General features: G+C 37.9%; 1 protein-coding gene across 1 annotated transcript; it reads right to left on the bottom strand.

The window, feature by feature from the left end:
• Positions 1 to 99: 99 nt before the first annotated feature.
• On the bottom strand, positions 100 to 22381 carry grb2b (growth factor receptor-bound protein 2b). The gene is made up of 6 exons (XM_063018993.1): positions 22260 to 22381; positions 18961 to 19251; positions 5275 to 5372; positions 3957 to 4079; positions 2319 to 2487; positions 100 to 1972 (listed from the first exon to the last, which is right to left on the bottom strand). Exons 2-6 carry the CDS (start codon positions 19036 to 19038, stop codon positions 1787 to 1789), a joined length of 654 nt encoding a protein of 217 aa, XP_062875063.1. The 5' UTR covers positions 19039 to 19251; positions 22260 to 22381; the 3' UTR covers positions 100 to 1786.
• Positions 22382 to 22610: the final 229 nt, after the last annotated feature.

Genomic DNA, 22610 nt, shown 5'->3' with positions numbered 1-22610 from the left:
AAATGGTAAAATGGTAAAAAATGTATAAAATGTTACTGCCCCCTGATAACCAAATCCATCTCATGAAGAGGATTAAAATGATGACAAAGCACCACAGACTATTTTTAGAATTTTATTTTTATTAATTGAAAAAAAAAAAGCAAATTAAAAAAAGAGCCTCAAAAATAAGAAACAGCCAAAACCTTAAGATTCATTAGGTAAGGCGAGACATTTAAATAGTAAGGACTAGTTCCATGTTGACACGGTTGCAATTACTGACTGGGCAGTGTGTGGGTGGGTGGGTTGGTCGGTAGGGTTGGATGCAGGAACTCAACACTCAACACTCACTGCAGGACTGATGGAAGCCAACACAAGGACCAAAGCAGTAGGCCGGAGACACTGACACACAGGGGAAAAAGGCACTAATCCAGAGAGAACAAAACAATCAAATGACAATTTACACAACAAATGATGGGAAAGAAAAAAAATCACAAATGACATAAAAAAGCTAAATGGCTGAAACAAAAGTGCTCAAAACATGAAAAAAATACAGGGGAGAAAAAAAACAAAAAACTGTTGATATATTTACTATTCACAAACAACAACTTTTTATGGTTTCTCATACTGGTATTAATGGTGCCAGTTTAAATACTGGCAAAAATACATCATGACAGATCAGATCTGAAATCTGAAGTTTGAATCTTCTGGTTAAAATGTGTACACACACAGGTGCATAATAAGAAGAGTAACCTGGGTTTGACACGGAATAAATGTGACTAAATTCTCCAGCAGTGATGTGGTTCAGAACTTCCCTCATGCTCATCTGTAAGGAAAACTCAGCTACATTTACGGCCAGAGAAAAGAAGTGGTTGCAATACAAATCCTGGCTTCGAATGGTGTCTGGCCCCGAAACACAACTTCAAATTTCACATTCGACAAACTCCTGCAGGATAAACGTCTCGTCTGCACGCTGTTAAAACAATTCCTGGCGATACATGGTCTCGTTCAAGAAAACGTAGTTCAAAAACTGAAGTTGTTTTTAATGAAATACATGGTAAATTAAATAGCATGCTGAAGTCTCTGAACAATCTGCGATTATAATTTATAAAAATGATACTGATAATTCAGCATGTCTCTAAGCTACTTCGTTCCATCCAATACAACTGAACATCATTTACAACTGAAAAAAAATGTGGAAAGATAAAACAGACAAACACATACAAATATATAATATATATATATTCTTAAAAAATGGATTCTCTCTATAGGTGATTTTTTTACACAGCCAAAAATCGATGTACAATGTTCTTGTGTCTATTTTAGACCTGAAAACTCATTAGCATCATTTGTCACTTTTTCAAGTTGCACGCATATATTTTTTGTACATTTTCATCCTCACAATGGCCTTAGAATTTACTGTTACAAAATGATTAGAACATGCAGCTGAAAATTATTGAATAGAAAATGTGGTACAATAAAAAGAGGGGTGAAAAAGAGAAAAGGAAAGAGGCAGACGGAGCAGGGAGAAATCACAGACAGGATCGTTGTGGTGGTAATTTGTGTGGTGCTGCACTAAGCTTGGACTTTTCAGACCCTGGCTGCAAGCGTTCATAGTGATACGATTAATCATTCTCAGGATCAGCGTTGATTTTGCCCTCGTCACTGGACTGATAAAAATCTCCACATATTTTTCCATTTCCACTCTGCATATCACAGGGTGTTGGAGGGGGGTGGAAACATTTAGGTTGATTTGAGTGCGAGTGTGTGTGTGTATGTGGACAGACGGGACCTTTTTTCTCCTCCTAGTTTACATGTTCCGATTAACCGGCGTGACGTAATTGCGTGGGAACATGCCCGTCTGGCCGTGGCACGCACCCTTCCACCAGTTGGGGTCGGAGTTGTCCAAGACCTGGATGAAATCACCGCGGCGGAATCCCAGTTCACCGTCTTCCTGAGGATCGAAGTCGAACAGAGCCTGCACATATGTGGGGTGCTGTGCAAACAACAATGGAATATTAGAATATAATAGATAAATACACACCAAACAATTCTTTTGTACATATATGATCGGTATTTAGAAGCACTCATTATTAACATCGGGGGAGACTAAAGGGGGAATATGGTGAAATTAAAAAAAAGGAATTTTTACAGCCATTCAGGTGTAGAATAGAATACATTAGAATAGAATATATTTTCATTTGTATTTTGGTCCAGCATTCACAGATACACCAATGTGTATCTGGACAGAGAGCCAATCCAATACAGAGCTTTGGATAATGCTGCCTGATGTGACAGCCACTACTTGGTAAATTGGATTATTTTGTGTTTCGAGAACTGACCTGTGACACCTGCTCGATGTCTCGTAGAAAAATCTGTTGGTTTCGAGAGACTGAGGTGGAGCGATGATAATCCACCAGCTCGTTGAGCGAGTTAAATTTGACCACCCACAGAAAGTACTTTCCTGCACCATCACGCAACACCTTGAAGTGCTGAACGTCATTACCAAACCTGTAGACAGACAGACAAAAAGATTTCAGGTATGTGACCCATAAAAAATCAGAAAGACAGAGCACTGAATTTGGTTGTTGATTACAAAATGTTTAGCTAAGTCAATTAGTAAAACATCAGCTCCACTGAAGGCCACCAACATGTGGTTGTTGTGCTGTTGGATCTCCATGCTATCACTATTACATGCCAAATCTATTGCAGTGGGGTTTTGGAATATGGCACTGGTATTGTCTTACTCCAGTGATGATATGCTTGGGTTACTTGTCAAGAAGGGTAACCAAATTTAGCATGGATATTTAGGTACAGTATGGATTTCTAAGCAATGGAAACAATTACTTAACATGGGTTTGCATATTTAAAAAGTACCATAGGGTACCAGGCAGTGGAAAAGTGGCAAAAAATGACTGTGCAACTGTAACAGTGAGGTCTGACTCATAGATGTAATTCACCCACTATGGCACATTTACTTCTTGAAATTTTATTTTTTCAGTAAATATAATATATGCTCTAAATTGCTACACTGATCTATTTTTCTGTAGTGAATGGTAACATGGATCGTGATCAGGGATGTATTTGGGTAATGCCTATGAGACATTTTATGATCTAAAATTGTATGGCAGTAAAACAAATTCAAACGTTTAAGTGGAGCATAGTATACATGTATATATAAGATATCCTAGAACACATCATTTAAATAATTGAAGGAAGAGATAGTAGCTGTGTTTACCAGAGGGAACATAGAATAATTGTGCGATTGACATTCATGAGCTACTTTCCATGTGGAATCTCACATCAAACACCAATCAAAAAATACAGAAAAACCAGGAGGGTTGAACTGCAGGTCTGAACAGGTTTAGTGAAACGGCCACTAGATGTCAGCTGAGTTTTATTTACACTGATTTATGTAACAACGCCTGTATTGTGTTTCTATTAAAAACACACTAAAATAAGGCATACAACTCCAGAACATGGCCTGTCTAGAATAGAATAGAACAGAATGCATTTAATAGTCATATATACATATACACGTGTACAGTACAATAGTTAATGCATATCCCAGCTTGTTTGTATGGCACCCCCTGAAGCTGTAAGGTTTGAAGGTCTCGTTCAAGGGCTTAACAGTGGCTGCATGGCACAGCTGGGATTCACAGCTTTGAGGCGACAGTGCTACCCACAGAGCTACCGTGCCGAAAACTTGGTTATTAGTACCTAACCAATAGTGTCATTACTACATTCACAGCCATTCAGCTCACAGGAAGCATCTTTTCTTCAGCCTGAGGGGCTATTCCCAAACAGATCATGTTCAATTCTTACGTGCAACACAGTAAATCCCAAATGTGACATTTTAACTTTTTACTTGTGATTACGTTCTAGTGCTTGCTACCACCCTGGGATCACACAATGACAACCACAAGTGACCAGGTCATGTAATGTAAACTAGGATTTAGAGCTTCAGCACAGTGACTTACTTGACAGACAGTGAGAAGTCTCCAGGTGCGCTCTCACTCTCTCTAATAAGAAAAGCTCCGTCGTGCCGCTGTTTGTTTAACAACTCCTCTGCTCTCGCCCGAGGAATCCTTCCAAAGAACCACCTGAATGTTGGCACACAACATGGCACATACCATAGCATTAGCATTTTATTAAGAACTCCTGTTAATGATCAAATTGTCCGTAACTATGACCTTTAAAACTCAGCCTGATGGTTCGGACAAGGCTTTGCATGTCTGGATTTTTTTTAAGATTGGCAAATTATAATTTAGGCTTTCTTTTAGCTGCTTTCTGTATTTTAGGGGTCACAGAGCAGATCATTCTGGTCTGCATTCGTGATTGCATTTTTCCAAGCCAGATGACCTATGTACTGTGATAAGATGACATGTATTGTACCTGTGTTGCTAAACCTTCCACCAGCCTTTAAAGTTAAAATTCTTGGAAGACTGCTTGAGTAACTCTTAACTATGTAAATAAATAAGGCTATTCAGATGCATGTTTTGATCCTCTATGAACAATGACTGGTTTTTGTCCTTTATAAACAATGAGATTCCAAATAATTCCAGCAGGCTACTGCTGAAGTTGTTAAGTTTGCTTTGCAGTTAGTTTCATGTCAGAATGGTCTGAAAAGACGGTGCTCCTTAAAGCAGCACTCGGCTATTCACGTCCGAACCCGGAAGTTTGGTTCCTGCTCTTTTTCATTTACCGCAAACAAACTCAAAGCGTGCAATGAGGAAGTGAACTTCAGGTTAGCCTGGGCAACAGTCAGCATGTCTCTCTACATACACATTTAAATCAGCAGGCCAGATAAGCAATGCTTCCCTACCTGTGAGCACGCAAACCCAGTACAGAGGTCCAACAGTTCCTTACTGTTCAGAAGTGCCTGATTTCTTTCTTTTGCCAAAACTACTGTTGGCCTTTATGCAAAAACACACAACTAGGAAAGTAAGTTCCACTCTCGCTCATTTTCCTGTCGAGAACAGGCTGCTAATATTTAAATAATGTCATAGCGGGAAAAGATGAGGCTAATGGTTAGGAGATTCCCATACTTTTGGCCATATAGTGTACATGCCTCAAGCCTTTAGTAGCAACTGTGATTTTAGTAAAGGTTACAACTAATACCATGAACATCCCTTCAAAACACTAGATTTTCCCCAGCTAAGGAGATTACAAAAGGATGATGCGTTTGGTCACAACTTTATCCTAGTGATTTATTTAATGCGGATGTTTGGAATATCTGGCTGAGCTTGATATGATGTGACATTTACATTCAAAGATGACGTGTGCGCAAGGACTTACGGATGTGCTTTCATTTCTATGTAATTCTTTGGGATAAAACCGTCTTTGCCATTCAGCTCTGCTTTATACCAGTTCTGGTCACATTCTTCATTTAATACCTGCAAAAAAATCATACTGGTTAGTTAAATACTGAAACAGAAAGTAAAACACATGAGCATTTATGAGTTAGGGCTTCCTAAATGTGGTTATTTCTGTATATGATGACAGCAGACTGAAATCAATTTTTAAGTATCAGCATTAGATAATTTACACCAAACACAGCATATATCACAAGGCATCACACAGGTAGGGTGTAGTAAGTGTGGTCTGGACCTAGGCAGTCATGCTTGAACGTTTTTTTTGTTTGGTTTTTTTTAACTTTGTGGTTGTGAGGTTAAGATGTCGTTACTTTCAGATTTTTTTTTTTATAATAACCACAAGTCTGTTCCTTATTGATGTCTGTTTTTCTGATGTGGAAGTTAGTTTTCATATTTTTTCATTAGCTTGGTTATTCGTGAGTGTTGGATCGTTTGTTTTCTGATTTGTTAATCCCAGAGATGGATTGGTGCCCTGTCCAGGGTACTCCTGCCTATTCCTGCCCAGTGTTTCCAGATGAAGCTGGGTTTACCACGACCCTGTCCAGGATGAAGCAGTTGATAAAATAAAGTAAAAGTAATTTGTTATATTCTATTAGTATTTTTGTTTATCTATAGACTTTTTTCTTTTTTGTGTGTGCGCGAGTGCTAATAGAAGGTTCAATATCTGTGACTGAGGGATAATCTCATCTCAAGCCGTTTGGGGCTTCTGCTGCAGTCCACAGCACCAATGAATAGTCACACATTAGGATTTTTATATGGCACTGCAATTATTATATAACCATAATAAAATCTGCCCTTAGCGGCTGCACCACTGTATTATGTGTGTCCCTACATGACAGCTATTTCTCGAGCACTGAAAACTATTCGGGTGTGGTACAATTCCAGGACAAAATGTTTTGATCAGGTTCTTGATTGAAACCCAGTAATGGATAGACACGTTGTCCGGGGTGTTCTGCTTTGCACTCAGTGTTTTTTGGTGGAACCAGGCCCACAGCAATTCTGCCCAGGATAAAGCAGTTAAAGAAATAAATTTTACAAAATTACTAGTGAATGTATTTTGATGATCTACATTTACTCTGTGTGGCTGTGTGTGTTTTTGACAAAGACAGGAAGAGAGAGAGAGTTATTCATTACAGTTGTGTAAATCAAGTGCACTGAAAGAGAAGCTTAAAAAGATTGTTGGGAGACGAAAAAATGTGTTTTAAACATGTTTGGAACTGTAGCAATATCCATTAAAAAATTTCAGCCATAGTCACTTAAAACTAAACACTTTAAGCAGAAGTATCCTTTTTTCCTTAGGCTTTGGTTAAAATAAATAAAAGATTATCAGCCTATGACTACTGTACCATACAACATATCCAATAATGCACAGAAAACACTTTATTAGCAACCAGAGAATACCATGTAATATCTACGCTGCAATATCAACATCTTAAACCACGACTCAACAAAATGCTGCCTCGGCACAGCTGTCCACATAATAAACAGTAATGCTCTCAGAACAAGGCTGACTTTCATTGCTACGACTCGGTTCACAGTGCGGTGAGTGTTAGTACCAGCCCCAGTGCCCAGCCTGGTTTATGATCAAATGAAAGAACTGGCTATAGAGAAAATATAAAACGAGCATTAAACAGTCAAGCCCATTTAACGGCTGGAGGGTTTTCAGGGTTAGCTGCACAAATTTGGATTACAGAGTCAATATAGCTTCACAAACTCTGACAAGAGTATTTATAACATTTGATTACGATGTTTTAATCAGCATTTTGTGTGTTTTTGAACTCCAGTGCTTGATCTTTATTTTGTAGTAAGTGACTCCCCATTCACACTTTTCTTTTTTTTTCTTAGACGGTTATAAGACAAAGTGAAATGAAACTAAACCGGTACTAAACTTGGTTCATATTAAACCGAGCAAGTGGATTTTCAGAAAATAAATAGCAAATCAATCTCTTTAAATATGAACGTTTAAATCTGGGTCTAAATAATTCACTTAGTTTTGCTCAATAGTGACGCATGTAGTTATGCTGTAACTTAATAATGTTGAACATATATTGGTGGTGCAGTCACTGTTTTTAAGTAAATGTATTTTTTAACCAAGTATTTTTGTAACAGTCACACCAATAAAAAACACATACTTATTTATTTTATTCATCTCTTTTACTGAAAACACCATTTGAGGTTAATAGCTTTAAAAGGATGATTTTCCATTTCTAACGTACAAAAGATTTCTCAGGGTTTTGTTATAGAAATATTATAGAACTCTGCAGCCTTAAAACTGATTTCTTAAGATCTAAAAACATAAAAAATGATGATTCATGTCCTAGTCAATCTATCATCAATGAAAGAAAATAAAAAGGAATTACACTAGAAAATGTAGGTGTAGGTAGATTACTATTTTTTGTTCTTTTAAAAATAACAGCCACTTCAGAAAGGTTAGAAAAACAGATGTCAAGATGGGCTTTGCCTATCTTGCATTTCCTGTGAAGTTCCCTTTTTGAGGAGACTAATGCTGTGTTTGACTAAACCCAGTAACTCGGAATTTCCAAACTCTGCCAGGCCCCCCTTAGAGTTCCTACTCTGATGAAAATTAATACATTTACAAAAACGAATAAAATTAATACAAATTTCGAAGTGTCAATACGTTTATTTTCAGTACCACATCCTGCTTAAGCAACAACAAAAAATTACATGAATGAACTATTGAACGTGCTAGAGGATTGGAACACGTAAAAAAAGAAGTACAATGTACAGCACTGAAACTAAAAATATTCATGATACTAATAGCAAATATACATTGTAAAACTGTAGGTGGGGTGCGATTGAGGTTTTATCTTTAAAAAATAGTCCACAATAGTGGAGAGAATCAAACCTCAAACATTTCCAGGTGACAAGTGTTTGAGTCACTATTCCCATCAGGACTGAGTCACTAACCAGACATGATACCTGATGTTCTGATACTGAGACTAAGTGTTTCTCTGCAAAAGAGAATCTAACTGTAAAGCTGTGGTAATGAACACCAGCACCCACGCATATCTTTAATTTAACAGGTGTTAAAAATAAGGGTCGAGCAATGCTACCTGAAATTTCTCTACAGTTATTTTGATCGACTTGGAAGGCGTGGGGGATGTAGAAGCATAAGAAAAGCATACACTGTAAAATTAATATTGTGGAAAGGATCATAGGTTTTACTTTTGTTGATATAAAATGTATAGACTTGTGCAGCATGGAGGAAACTTCATTAGCAAATCTCTCTCTCTCTCTATAAACTTCTCCACTTTTACTGCAATTAATAAATAAACAAAACAAATAATTTAGTAAAACAGTGTGTTAATTTACTTTTGATAATGCACAAATCAATATTGCACTAAACTGTGACGGTAGTGTAGGTGTTCAGGTTTTCCTCTTATTGTTTTGCTGTGATGTTTCTACGCTAAGCAAGTTACACGTGGTTAGATGTGTTCATTTGTCAATGAAAATCTCTCTCAGTTGGTCTGCTGGCTCTTCTTTATAGAAATTCAGCACCACAGAACCAAATACTTGATGTTTATGGTTCAATACAAATAGTAGCTCCTGTGCAGAATGACTTGTATAACAAAAAAACACCACATTTTAATAGTTCTATAAAGCACACAGTCCAATGTAAAACTGAATAAATATTTAGCATTATTAGTTTTATTTATTAGGCTATTTATTCAATTCCTCTACAGTTACATCTGAAGGTATAAATCAGTAAATCGTTTGACTATTGTATGAAACAAAATCTACACTACACTTAAATCACATGGTGTTAGTGTTAATCACAACATTTTAAGCCCTAAAAAGGGGCACTGGTTGCTGTTCAGTGTAAATGCAAATATGCTAATGTTCTACTACAAAAGCTTTTTTCCACAAAAACTTATATCATGCCCTCCATAGTAACTATTTAATAATTAATGCCAAACTACAATTTATCGGTTAAACAATAATCAGTAAAGACGTCAATGTTTAATAATGCTGTCGGTTAAAATCACTGTTTACATTTTTTCCCATCAGCTCCATCAGATGGTTGATTCCAATTGAGAGTGCAGCTACAGTCTACAGTCAGACAGCTGATCTGAAACCCGCCGTCAGCACGAAAGCGCCAGCTTTTACACTTTTACACATTAAAATCACAAACTGTGAAGCTGTTTTGTCTTGCAGGAGTCTGTTACTCTGTTCATTGAAACAAAAGTTGTTACAAAAGTTTGTTCCAAATCATGAGACAGTATTAAAGCAGCAGTCTGATCATCATCTTATAATAACTACATCAGTGTTTTTAGTAAAAGCTTTTACATACTGAGTACAGTTTTATTACTTAATTAGCATGTTTGGTTAGTCCTTGTAATAAACTGTCAAGCTTTTTGGCAAATTTACATACTGAAGGCTGAACTGGTTCGGCTCGTGACATTCGTTGTCACTGCGGTCTTTTACACTATTTATTATTCAGTAAATGGCTCGTTATGCATGAAACTTGTGATTTCTTTTTTAATAGGTCACCATGAACATGCAAGTTATTGATTATCTTGTCTAAGATTAAGTCATTCTTTAACCCATAAAACATGTAACAAAAACCAGTATGCTACAAAAGACACATACAGCAACATATAAAGAATCCCAGCTAGTGACCTGTTTTTGCTGACGTGCTGCTACTGTGACAGTCACACTAAGCTGGTGCAGCCTGGAGCTTTCATTCTGCTTTTTTTGGGTCATATGAGAAAGGGTAGAGAAAAAAAAGCTAGAGGAGAAAAACTAACCGTTTACATGAGGAAGACTTTAATTAAGAAATAATGAGTCCCACTGCATGGTCCCAAAACACACACAGTCCCACATGGGAATGCACACTTCCCTGCAGGAGGCTTAATGACTTTTTTGGACTCAGGCTGGGAAGAATGGCAGGTATACACTCACTGAGCACTTTTGAAGGTACAAGTATGTGGTATGCACATGGAGGTCAGTGTCTGAACTGGCATCAGGTCTCTCCACAAATGTTTGATGGATTTTAAGTCTGGTCTTTGCCTGGGCCACTTTGTGCCAGTGTTGTTTTGACTATATGTGTCATATTAAAAAGATAAACTGATGCAGCAGTCTTGAGTTTGCATGCTTTAAAGAGGTTTGTCATTACACAGAATGTTCCTTTATTTGACTGCACTGATCCATTACCAACTTTCTACCAGTTTCCCGGTCAATGATAATCACCATCACAGCACGAACCTACACCATGATGTTTCACCAGAGGGATGACAGTGTGTGTTTTTTTGGCAGTCAGTGTTTGCTGTTCTGCCAAGAGTTCAATTTTCATATCAAACCAAATGATCTTTTTCCTCATGCTGCCAAAGTTGAGCTTGCTGTTGAGCATGTCATCTGCTCTTACAGACCCAGGCATGTGCCTGTCGATACAAAACGCAACAGGTTGATTCTAATTGAGAAACATCTCAAGGACAAATAAAGCAAACAGGAAGCGCCTGACCACAATTTAAAGTGCCACAGCAAAGGGTCTTAATACTCAAGTGAATAAAAGATTATGTCTAATTTTAGATTGATTTTTAAAAAGTCACTTTTTTCATAATTATGGGTGATTAAGTGCAGACTGATGGGTAAAAATGGCAAATACATTTATCCACAACACAAAGTGTGCAAAACGTCAAGGGTCCGAATAGCTTCTGAATCTACGATGTAAGACTAAATTTCTGCATTCTGGCACAAAGGCCACTTATACATATAAATAGCATTTCTCATTTTAGGAACATGAAAATTACCTAGCATTTATGGCCACGGAATCTTGCCTCTCTTTCACAGACACTCACACACTCTTTCAGAGATTAAGAATTGACACACATGAATGGCTTTTAATAAAGCAGGAAAGGACTTAACCATGTGTTAACCATTACTAAATCTACCAAAGCAAATTCTATCACTGTCAAAGAAAGTAGGAAACCAAAAACAGAACACAAGGTTCAACTGTGTTAGTTATCTGACTGAAACGACGTCAGAGAACTGAAAAGATAACGGTTAAGTGATCACTGACAAGCTCATGTCACATCAAAATATTATTATTAATTAGGATTTTAACGTCATGCTTTACACACTTTGGTTACATTTAGACAGGACAGGTAATTACTGGTTACACAAGATTCATCAGTTTAAATTTTCTATGTCAAACAGTCATGGACAATTTAGTATCTCCAATTCACTTCACTTTCCCTGGGGAAACCCACACAGACACGGGGAGAACATGCAAACTCCACACAGAAAGGACCCGGACCGCCCCACCTGGGAATCAAACCCAGGACCCTCTTGCTGTGAGGCGACAGTGCTACCCACCGAGCCCCCGTGCCACCCTCACATCAAAATATAAAACACATAAGGTTCACATGCTTTGTTATATAAATGCATGAAAAAGCTCCAATTAGAAACTCCACATGCATCTGTACAGAGCTGCGCTTTCATTTGAAGAGACGCGTACGGTGCTGTAAATTATTTTAAAGACATTTTTAGCTGACAGCATTAATTAAAACAATGGCTTCTTTGTCAGTTATTGGTTAACAGGTTAATCTTTGCCATCCCTAGTACATGAAGCCAGGTCAGAATAACAGGAAGGTGAAAAGAAAGAGGCCCAAAAGTTAAAAGACTACCTAAGAACACGGTTTTAAAAGAAATGGTGATTTAGACAGAGCATGAAGACAGAGCACGCTGCTCCATGAAGACAGGAAGGAGTTGGGGGTGGAAGAGGCACCAAACAGGAAGTGAGAACAAAGTATAGAGGGCGGCTGCAAACTTGCATGCATTCATCAATGGGTTTAGCGCTGCATGCACTCAATCTCATCATCGGCTCAGCTTACAAATCACACGTTGCCAACGGAATTGTAAGAGTAGGAACATTCCCAATTAGCATGATAATTTCTACACTGCACACACCACCGCAGCAGGGGGCTGTCAAACCTCAAACCGATGACAGACCGAAGGTGTGGGTCACATTCATCATGAGGCTTAAATTTATATTCCACATCTGTCGAGTTAGATCTGATGCCACATCTGATCCAAATGTATGTACATAAGCCCTAGTTCCCAGCATCTATGATGCACATAGGAGTTCTGGGTGGCAAGCTAGCTAGCTTTCCATATACTAAGGAAGGATTTAATTTTAATGACGATGCAGGACACAGATCCATTTCAACTGCATTTCCCTAATTTACTTCTAGCCAATATGAAATGCAATAAGGGTAATAAACACAAGTAATAAAAAGATTCATAAACAAACAGACCAAAATTGTGGAAAACTAAGCTTTATTTGCTTTTATCATTCACACTATTGAGTACTTGCAATGATGAATCTCTGACTCAGAAAATCAATCCTACAGTGATGTCAGAGAAACCTGATGCTTAAAGAAGCAAAAAGACAAAGCGATCAGGTTCAAAACCAGAAAATCTGATTTATTTTCAGAAAATTAGGCTAACCCAGCAGTGACCAATGAAAGAAAACACTGAAGAAAGCTTGAACTCTGACCCTGTGCTGTGCACCAGCTTTAAACATTGACAATTACAGGTTACACAAAAACTATTGTGCAGTAAGAGATAAATAGATGGTATTTAAGAACAGAACCATAATGCAGCTCAGTAGTTCTAAACGCTCTTAAAATGTTCCAGCCTCTCATTTGGTTTCTCTTACGAACCAAAAATGAAGAAATGAAACAAGAAGAGAAACTTACTCAAGCAGAAATGAGGAGGAAATAAATAAGAAAAGAAAGATAAAATAACAGCAGTAAATCGAGTTCTGCTTCCTCACCGTCTACACGTACAGTAACCAGGGTGTACAACAAGGCAATTCAATCTGATACAAGTATTTTACCAACCAGGACAACATCCTAAGTGCTTGGGTGGCGCAGTGGTCTAACTCTCGAGTTCGAATCTCAGCAGAGCCACTGACCAGGCAGGGCATCAACACATCACACAAACAACTGTTCCAGGCACTTGTGCAAGTCTGGGAAGCTTAGCGTGGCTGTCGGTACACATTGAAACAACATTGGCAGGTAATAAGAAGCGGATGCTTTGGCCAATGCAATCTGGACAGTTAACAAGATCATCAACATACACAAGCTACAAGAATGGTGTAACAATGCACGTTCATATTGATTTTTCCAATGAAGAGGGAAATCATCTAGCATTTGTTAGGTTTTTTGGTGTGGGTGGGAAGTATGATATCCTTTACCTTATTTCCAAATAAATATTATGAATATCTGGCATCACTCTGTAAATGATAATCAAATCATTTTGACCCTAAAGAAAACATAAGGATTCACTGCCCCAACTCCATAAACAAGTTCAGGTGGTCATAGTTTGGACAATGATAGATAAAAGATAAATAAAGATAAAAATGTTAATGATATTTTGAGCTTCTGGCCATGGAGAACTATTATCTGGAATCAGACTTTTGCTCTTTTAAAAATAAAAGCAGTTACATGTAAAAACAAAAATAGGAATTTAGGAACTAAATACAAATAACTAAGCCACGGGTGCTGTCATAACCTGTCATATTTCCGCAACTTCTGGAACAAATCGAATCCACACAACCAAGGACCTTTTCTTAACAACCTCAGACTTAAACAGACTCATCTTGAATGCAACTTCCCTTCCTTAAAATGTTTTTCAAGTCGGCAAATTTATTTCATGCTTCCCTTTTTAACAGCCTATTAAATGGGGACAAAACCCGAGAAGCCTACAGCACAAAGGGAGCATCACGGGCTTTTTTTTTTAATCTTTGCTTAAGGTGAGACTGACTAAGAAGCGAGTCCTGGGGAGTCTATATAAAAATAATAACACAACATTCTTTACCAACATGCTAATAATTTGGAATGTTATATTTACAGACAATATAAGCAACAATGTGCTTTCTTCACAAATCGTTGTAAAAGTGTCAAGGTGAAGTTAATAGAAGAGTAATAATGTAGATAAACAAATTAAGATATAAAACAAATGTATTGTATAATTTGTCGTATGACTGTGTGCAATGAGCTTTTCTTGTGTAAATGAATAAACCCATCAATTCACTGTGTAAAGCCTGAATGTGCAAAAACACAAGGCTGGGACGTCACCAGTAAAGATTACCAAGTATTTACACAGGGTTTTAATGTAAACACGACTACTGATGTCAGTAATGCACAAGTGCTCCGCTGTACCTTTAAACAATAAGTACTATAGGGCACCAGACATAGCTTGCACTTAGCATTACTGTAATGGTCTCCCAAGAAACACACACTGGTTAGTCTTGTTTCCATACCAATGTAAGGCAAATTTAAAATAGCTTTGTGGAGTTTCAGCTAAATGCATTGTGAGTCAGTGCACATTTTAATCAGCTTCTGTTTTGGAAGTTTTTTTAAAGAGATACAAGTGTATGTAATCAAAAGATGTTTGGTTAAAACCTCCACTTGCAGACATTTTTACACACACACACACACACACACACACACACACACACACACACACACACACACACACACACACACACACACACACACACACACACGCATCTATTATTAATCATCTGTCATAAATCAACTAGGGATTCAAATTTTGCCAATTTATTTTAACTTTATTTACTACTGTAAATAGAAACAGCAACCTGAGTATAAAGTATATCTAAAGAGTAATTATCCCAAAAGATATTTGAACTCTAGAAACAGGGACACAGTTATGTCCATGGCAACAGTGTGTCTTCATGGCCGGCACAATTTAATACACCACTCATGTCCACATGACGATGGTCCTTAGGGCAGAAAGTTACTGACTACAAGTCTCTCATTTTCAAAGCAGAATAAGTAGAGCAAACTTGGTTATACAGACTCTTAATCTCAGAGTTAAAAATAATGACATGCAAATCAGTTTAAAGCCACGGGCAGCTGTTATCTATGTAAAAAGCACTGCACAACCTTGATGTTAAAAACACAGCTACATGTCACAGACTATTAGTTCAATACAGAAATTCTATTCATACAAACACAGCTAGTCAATCATGTCTACATACTTTTAATTTTCAAACACGATTAAGACATAACACATTCACAATGTTGTCAGTTTACAGAAGAATTTGGCCAAATCAGAATGACTTGCACAGACTTATTTTATGGACTGGTTTTAACCTCCTAGTTCTAATAAGTTACATTTTTTTATTAGATAAAGCTTACTTGTCCTACAATACATAGTTTTAAGGTTGAGACTCGTACACGGGAAGCAGGCACGTTTGGCAACTTCGACACCATTAAGAGAAGTATAAACAGAGAAGTATAAAGAGTCTGAGAAATGGAGGCCTTAATAAATCATTACGCCTGTAGTAGAACTACCTTCATGTTTGTTACTGAACACTTAATTAGTGAGTATACAGTCCGTCTCTCAAACATGTGTGTGACATACAGTGGACTTTCTTTGCCCTTGAACTTATGAATTTATTCCCTTTTTGACATTTTTGGGCATTTAATGGAAAAACTAATCTGTGATGGACTGATGCAGGAAAAACAAATTACACAATTACACAAATTGCTCTTCAAATGATCCAAGACCATCTATTCTTCTTCTTGGGTAATTCTAACAGCTTTTTCTTTTTTACAGAACCACTTCCTGATTAAAAACAATGGCCAACCATAATAACACACAACAAGATGTCAAGAAACATCGCATTAACTGATGCTACAGAAGTAAAGTGAAGATTATCCCTTTCTTTACAATCTACATACCCCACAAACCACAATAACAGAAAAATCAGACCCGATAACAGCTGCCAGAGTTTAGTTCTTTATAATGTTCCAATGAGTCTTGCTTTGAATGCTATTATTAGCTAATGGTTCTATCCAACAAAACAACCGAGCTTTCTATATCAGTCAAATCTGCCCAGGTGTAGGAAATACAGTAAAACATGATTCATTAAACCACATACATTGTTGCATTGTTTTAGGTTGCTGTGGCACCTGCAAACACTACTTTTTTACTGAAGCTTTTTGTCTGGGTCTGTCTGACCTGCACTGCCGTAACTTTTTGGTGGCACGGCTGGTAAAGGATGGTGCCAAAAAGCAACATGAAGACTGATGACCTGGGTTTGATCATGGCCTTTAGTCACTGTCTGTAATGAGTTTTGGCACATTATCTAAGTACCTTCCACAAACAGGCTGTATGTGCATTGTCCAGAGTGGAGCCTGGCCACCACAGCCATAATCTGGATGAAGCAGTTAGTGGAAAAAAAACAAATGCCAACAAACTGTTCTCCCAGAAACATTAAGATTTTGAGACTGATGCACCTACAATTTGGCACACCAAGGGTGTGTTCAAAAACCTAGGGAGCTGCCTTGCTGTCTTACTGTCTACATAGGCAGCTGACTTAGTAGAGAGGATTCTAATAAGTTAGTGACTTAAAAGGCAGGTTATTCGAACGCACTACTTAGACAGCGATTCCATCGGGTTTAGCATTTCGCGTTTAGCATTTAGCATCTCGCCATTAAAACCAATAAACTGAGGTAGCATAGCACGCTAACGTCAATAACATCTCCCTTCATGTACCGATAACGGTTAAAGTTCGGTACAAGTTTATACAAGTTAAAAATCAGTAATATTTTATTTACGTTTGAAAATAACTCCATTCGTTTCTCCGCCATGAATGCTGGGATTGTCTTGATCACTAAGGCAGCGTCCGATGCTCACTCGTTCTTGAGCCAAAATAACATTGAAATAATAAGATGCCTCAGAAGTGTGGATTTTAAGGCATCTAGGATTTCGAACAGCCTCCTTCTCGGGAGCGCGCACAGGATGACATAAAAAGCTGCCTATGTAGACAGCACACTAGCTTTTCGAACACACCCCAAGTGTTGTCAGCTTTTCAGCTAATACCAATAGTATAAGTTAGTTGTGTAAAGGTTTGTGTTTCTCATTGCCACATCATAATCAAGTTCTCCTGTGCTGTTACTGGCATTTTATTTGCCCTATGCCCTACATGTCACCATGCTACACATAATATGGCTAATATGAAACTGTATTATTGAGAAGACATGGATAGACCATCACGTTAGAATTGAACTGATGCAATAACACGGCGTCATCGTTACAATCATCTATGCAACAGTGACGATAAATGCCAGTTCCTCTTTTCACTCATTCAGCCTTAATAGTGCGGCATCACAAGATTAGCAATGGATTTCACACCTGTTAAAATTACTAGTCCTAGATAAGCTTTTACACCTACAACTTTTAACACAGGGCTTCCTAACATAACTAATTTTCAACAAAGAGTGATACATAGGGAGTCTGTAGCAAAATGTCAATAATGCTTTAGTTTATTTCTCTATAATAAACCGCTGCCCCTTTCATTATTAAATAAATAATGTAATCTGACCATCTATACATTGCCCAAGGTATGAATATGCAAATGTTTACAGCTATGGATGTTTTCATGTGAGTAAGTGTATGAATGGTACGGATGTCTGTGTCACTATTGTATAATACTTTGTAGTCAGTGTGTAACCAGACACAAATTTCTAGTATTTCCAAACACACTTGACCAAGAATGATTCTATTCCATGGGCATAAAGACTGCTTGTCCACTAACATCTGATGTTAGAAGCTAAACAAGCAGGGTAAAAACATGCAGCTTCAGGAAGAAACCAGCTTATCAGACACTACTGTAATAGAAAAGATATTACACTATTGCAAACGTGCACTATAAGGCATCATTGTTTTGTGCAAAACTGTTTTTAAATCCCACTTATTACAGAGGTGTTGTGTCTGTATATTACTTTATATGCACTGAATTGCATAAGAGAAAGAAGACATTCTTTGGATACAAGGCAGAACTACATCTCTGACAAGGCGCAATCCAAATCTATACACATCGTCATCATGGGTGATCCAGTGTAGATTAATGGGTAAAACTGGCAATTATATCTATTCAAAAATCAAATCCACAGCACAGTAGAGAGACCAAAAAGTAAAAGGGTCTAAATGCTTAGCTGAATCTACTGTGTCTGTGTGTGTGTAAAGAAATATACACTCTATCATATCTAAAATAGACAGCATAAAGATTTACAGATTTTAACTGAGGTGCAAGAATAAAATAAATTAACTACACAGACAAAAGGTAAACACCATATTTGGATGTGACTTTAAAGCTAAAACCAATTCATCAGAAAGGGCAATTATGCTTGGAAGAATTAAAGGTAAAAAGAAGAAAGAAGACGGTCAGCTACAAGATGGACCGATACAATTAGAGGAACAATTAATGAGCCATTAAGAAGCCTAAAGACCCAAACAGGAGACAGAATATTCTGTAGAAACACTATTCACATGGTTGCCAGGAGTTGGAATCAATCTGATTGCACTTATTAATAATAATATTTCACAATTGTGACAAGCCCACTACAACTAACACTGACTGTCAACGTCAACAGTTAAAAGATGACACTAACTACCACAGCATTAATGCAATCAGTTAGTTTCCGTACATTGTTTTGGGCATGATGACAGAAGGTAAAGAACACAGAGAACATTATTTTAAAAGCAACATTACAGATAGACAATAAAGTAGGACAGTGGAAATACAAACAAAATCATTTACACATACCTTCAGAATCTCTCCGCGTTTAAAACTCAGCTCATCATCAGCAGTCGCTTTAAAATCATACTTGGCAATGGCCTCCATGATTCAGCGTGTGACCGAGTACACCAACGCAAGTGAGGAGAAAAAGTCCCAATCGATGTTTAAAGTTTATTCCCCGTGACTGAGTTTATAAACAAAGGAACAGGTCCGGGATCCGAGCTCGGCTCCGCAGCTCCCGATCTGTCCGTCCTCCGTCCGTCTGTGACCCGCGTCTCTCCGGCTCGATGCTCTCACATAAAGCTCACGGGCAGGTCTCTGCAAACACATGAACACGGCGCGGGTGAATAAAAACACCACCGACAATCTGGCTGTGGAGCTGCGCCGGGAGCTAAACCTCGCTCGCTTTTAAATTCATCTGGATGTTTTAATGGACCGCGCCCACGATGCGAGCGCTATTAAAAAATGCAGCACTTCCCATAAGAGAGGAAGGAAATCTGCTTGACGTTACTAGCGACCAACTGCGCCTTACAAGTACAGCGCTGCGACCAATCAGAGCGCCGGAGAGAGAGAGGGCCACTGCCCAATAACCGGCCAGAATACGGCTGAAATTATTTGATTGGTTGGATCTATTAAGCTTGGGACCAATAACTGACTAGAATTCTGCAGGCCAAAAAAGAAAGTCCATGTGAAATGACGACATGGTGTTATTAGCTGTGATGTATTTTACACACCAAGATTTTGCACCTCATCCAACTTCACATCAAATACTGAAAATAAAATGACATTATTTTACTGTTATTGACAATAACGATCATCTCCAACGCAAACTGTTCTAGGTTTTTTTTCTCTAGAAGTCTAAAAATGTATTTTTTTACTAACAACTTCTTCCATGGTCCCACAAACTGGGTACCAAACATCACACAGAGCAGCACAAGCTCAAACAGCTGCTCACACCCAAGTCTGTGAGTCCATCAGGTTTTTTGGATGTGGGTGAAAGACTAAGAATCTAAAGGAAACCCTTGTTAACTGAGGAAACACACACAGATCTTCTCAGACATGGACAGGGTTTGAACCCAGCCGATTAGAATTGATATTGCCGCACAGCACCCACCATGCCGGCTGTACCACTTCTATTCAGGTAAATAGAAAAACTACTGCCAACTCTTAGACTACATGGTCTGTACAGTTTTAGGTACCACTGTTTTCACCTTCCTTTTCCCAAAGATAAAACAAAAAGCCAGTTAGTGTTTTGACTTCTCTAAATTACCCAGAGTGTAATAATGCCCTGCAATAGATTGGTGATTTGTCCTGGGTGTATTTCTGTGCTCCATGTTCCAGGTAGGCTCCACACATAGTATTTATTTTATGTAAGGCATAAACATCAGTGTAATCTTTCAGTGTTCTGAAATTAAATTAAACCAAAGTGGATTTCAGCTGGAAGTGTGGTTCTTGCTATAGTAGTATATTTAATTAAGTCGGAGCCATTCTAACATCATGTGCAAACAGTTAAATGCACTACAGTTCACTCTAGATTTGATTGAATTCTCTGACTTGAATTTTATGATGGGGAAAACTAAACACATTTTAATACTTGTCGGTGCATTAACTGGGAGTGATCCTGGGCATATGGCGGTCAGTGGAAGCTCAGTGGTTAAGGTACTGGACTAGTAATTGGAAGTTAGCTGGTTCAAGCTCAACATCTGCCAGGTTACTGTTGGGCCCTTGAACAAATGCTTAGACTGTATATGGTCACAGTTGTTAATCGCTTTAGATACACATGTCTATCAATTGCAGTAAATGTAAATGGTCAGCCAGGGAATGACGTCACATTTCCAAGCCCTATGGATTCCTAGTAACACTAAATAATTAAAATGGTAAATAAAGTGGTGTGAAATTAAACAAGTATTGCATTATAGTACATTAGGCCTAAGACATTCAATACTGTCAGTATATTTGTACAAAATGCTTTTAAAACGTGTAAAATAAATATATTCCTTTTCTGCACTTCACAGTTCCTTGGACTTGATTTTGTTCTGATAATGCAATGCAAATTGTGGACCCTCAGGAAACAAGGTGTGTGCCGTTCCAAACTATGTTTAATCAAATCATTGTTTGTCAGTGTTTTAGTAGGAGCTTTAAATGTAACTACGACGACAGCCCAGCAACTGAGACTATTTAAACCGTGGCAGTACGTGAATAAAACTGATAGGAATCAGTAAATGTACGAACTCTTGCCACTTTGCCATCAAAGCCTGATTTCTGGAGAGCCATTATCTTTCAGATAGACACAGCTGAAGAATAATTAAACAAACTGAATAAAAAGTCAGGTATCAATCAAACTGAATTCAGGGGAGAACAGAAAACCAAATGTGCCATTTCTTATAGTCATTGTTAGTCTGGTGTAAGATAACCCAGAGTTGGACAAACTGGTTTTTGCTATATTTGACTTTAAATCAACATGTGTTAAATTTGATTCTGGAGATCCACTGATAGTTTTTTTTGTCCTGGTAATGCAATGTAAATTGTGGATCTTTAGAGACCAAGCCTTTCTAAACTATTTTCAATCAGTTCTGGTATAGTAGTATACCACTGACTGGCAGTGGTAAGTTAGTGGTTAAGGTACTGGACTAGTAATCAAAAAGGTTGCCAGTTCAAGCCCCGCCACTGCCAGGCTGCCACTGTTGGGCCCTTAAGCAAAACCCTTAACCCTCAATTGCTTAGATTGTATACTGTCAGAGTAATGTAAGTCGCTTTGGATAGAAGTGTCTGCTAAATACCGAAAATGTAAACGTGTACTTGAATAAAACTAATAGGAATCAGTATATAATTGAACTCAGAGACTACAGAGACTGTACACGAGAAGTAACAGTTCTTCTGGAATTTTCTCTGAACAGCTCGACCAACTGACCGACGGTATCAGTGTGTTCAATATAACAGCAGAAAAATGTAAACAAAGTGCAGAACAAGTCAAACTTGGCTGCTTTAACAAAGACCACAGATGGTTGTCAGCGCAACAGCTAACGTTAGTTTAGCTAACGTGGCATATACATGTAAGAAAATGTAAACGGTTATTCAACGGGATAAAACGCACACAAACGCAGTTTGAATATGTTCACATATATAAAACTAGTGTTCTGTTAATGCTAACCGTTTTAATGTTTTGCTTTCCATAAAGAAAAGCCACCGTAACGTTTTCGCTAGCTTGTTTTGCTAACTAATTGGTTACCCGAGCTAATATGATCTAACGTTACCCGAGCAGAACCGAGCTGAGGCGTGGAGAGAACATTTTCTCAGAGAAACAAAAAAGAACAGTTCATACCCACCCTGTAAAAGACCTTTGCTTCTGGTCCGAGTCGCTTTAATCCAACTTCAAGTTATATTTGTCTAAATTCGCCTCTGAAGTCTGTTTCACCGTGAGGAAGCGTTTGGTCGGACGCTTGTTTAGCTCGCTGGTGGATTGCAATACGTTTCCGTTTCCTCTGAAAAAAAATGGCCGCTTGTTTACACAGATTGAGTCTGCCATCAACCGACCAGTGCTGTTACTTACACTCGGATACTAAAGAAAAGTCCAGAAATAAAGAACAGAACACGTTACTCACTGCAAACATACTTTATCATTCACAGTAAACGTTTACATTCACCTGAAATAAACATTCTTTGGAAATTGTAATAAT

Source organism: Trichomycterus rosablanca, chromosome 22 (assembly GCF_030014385.1).
Source record: "Trichomycterus rosablanca isolate fTriRos1 chromosome 22, fTriRos1.hap1, whole genome shotgun sequence".
Lineage (NCBI taxonomy): Eukaryota > Metazoa > Chordata > Actinopteri > Siluriformes > Trichomycteridae > Trichomycterus > Trichomycterus rosablanca.
This window is presented reverse-complemented; position numbering and strand designations above follow the sequence as displayed.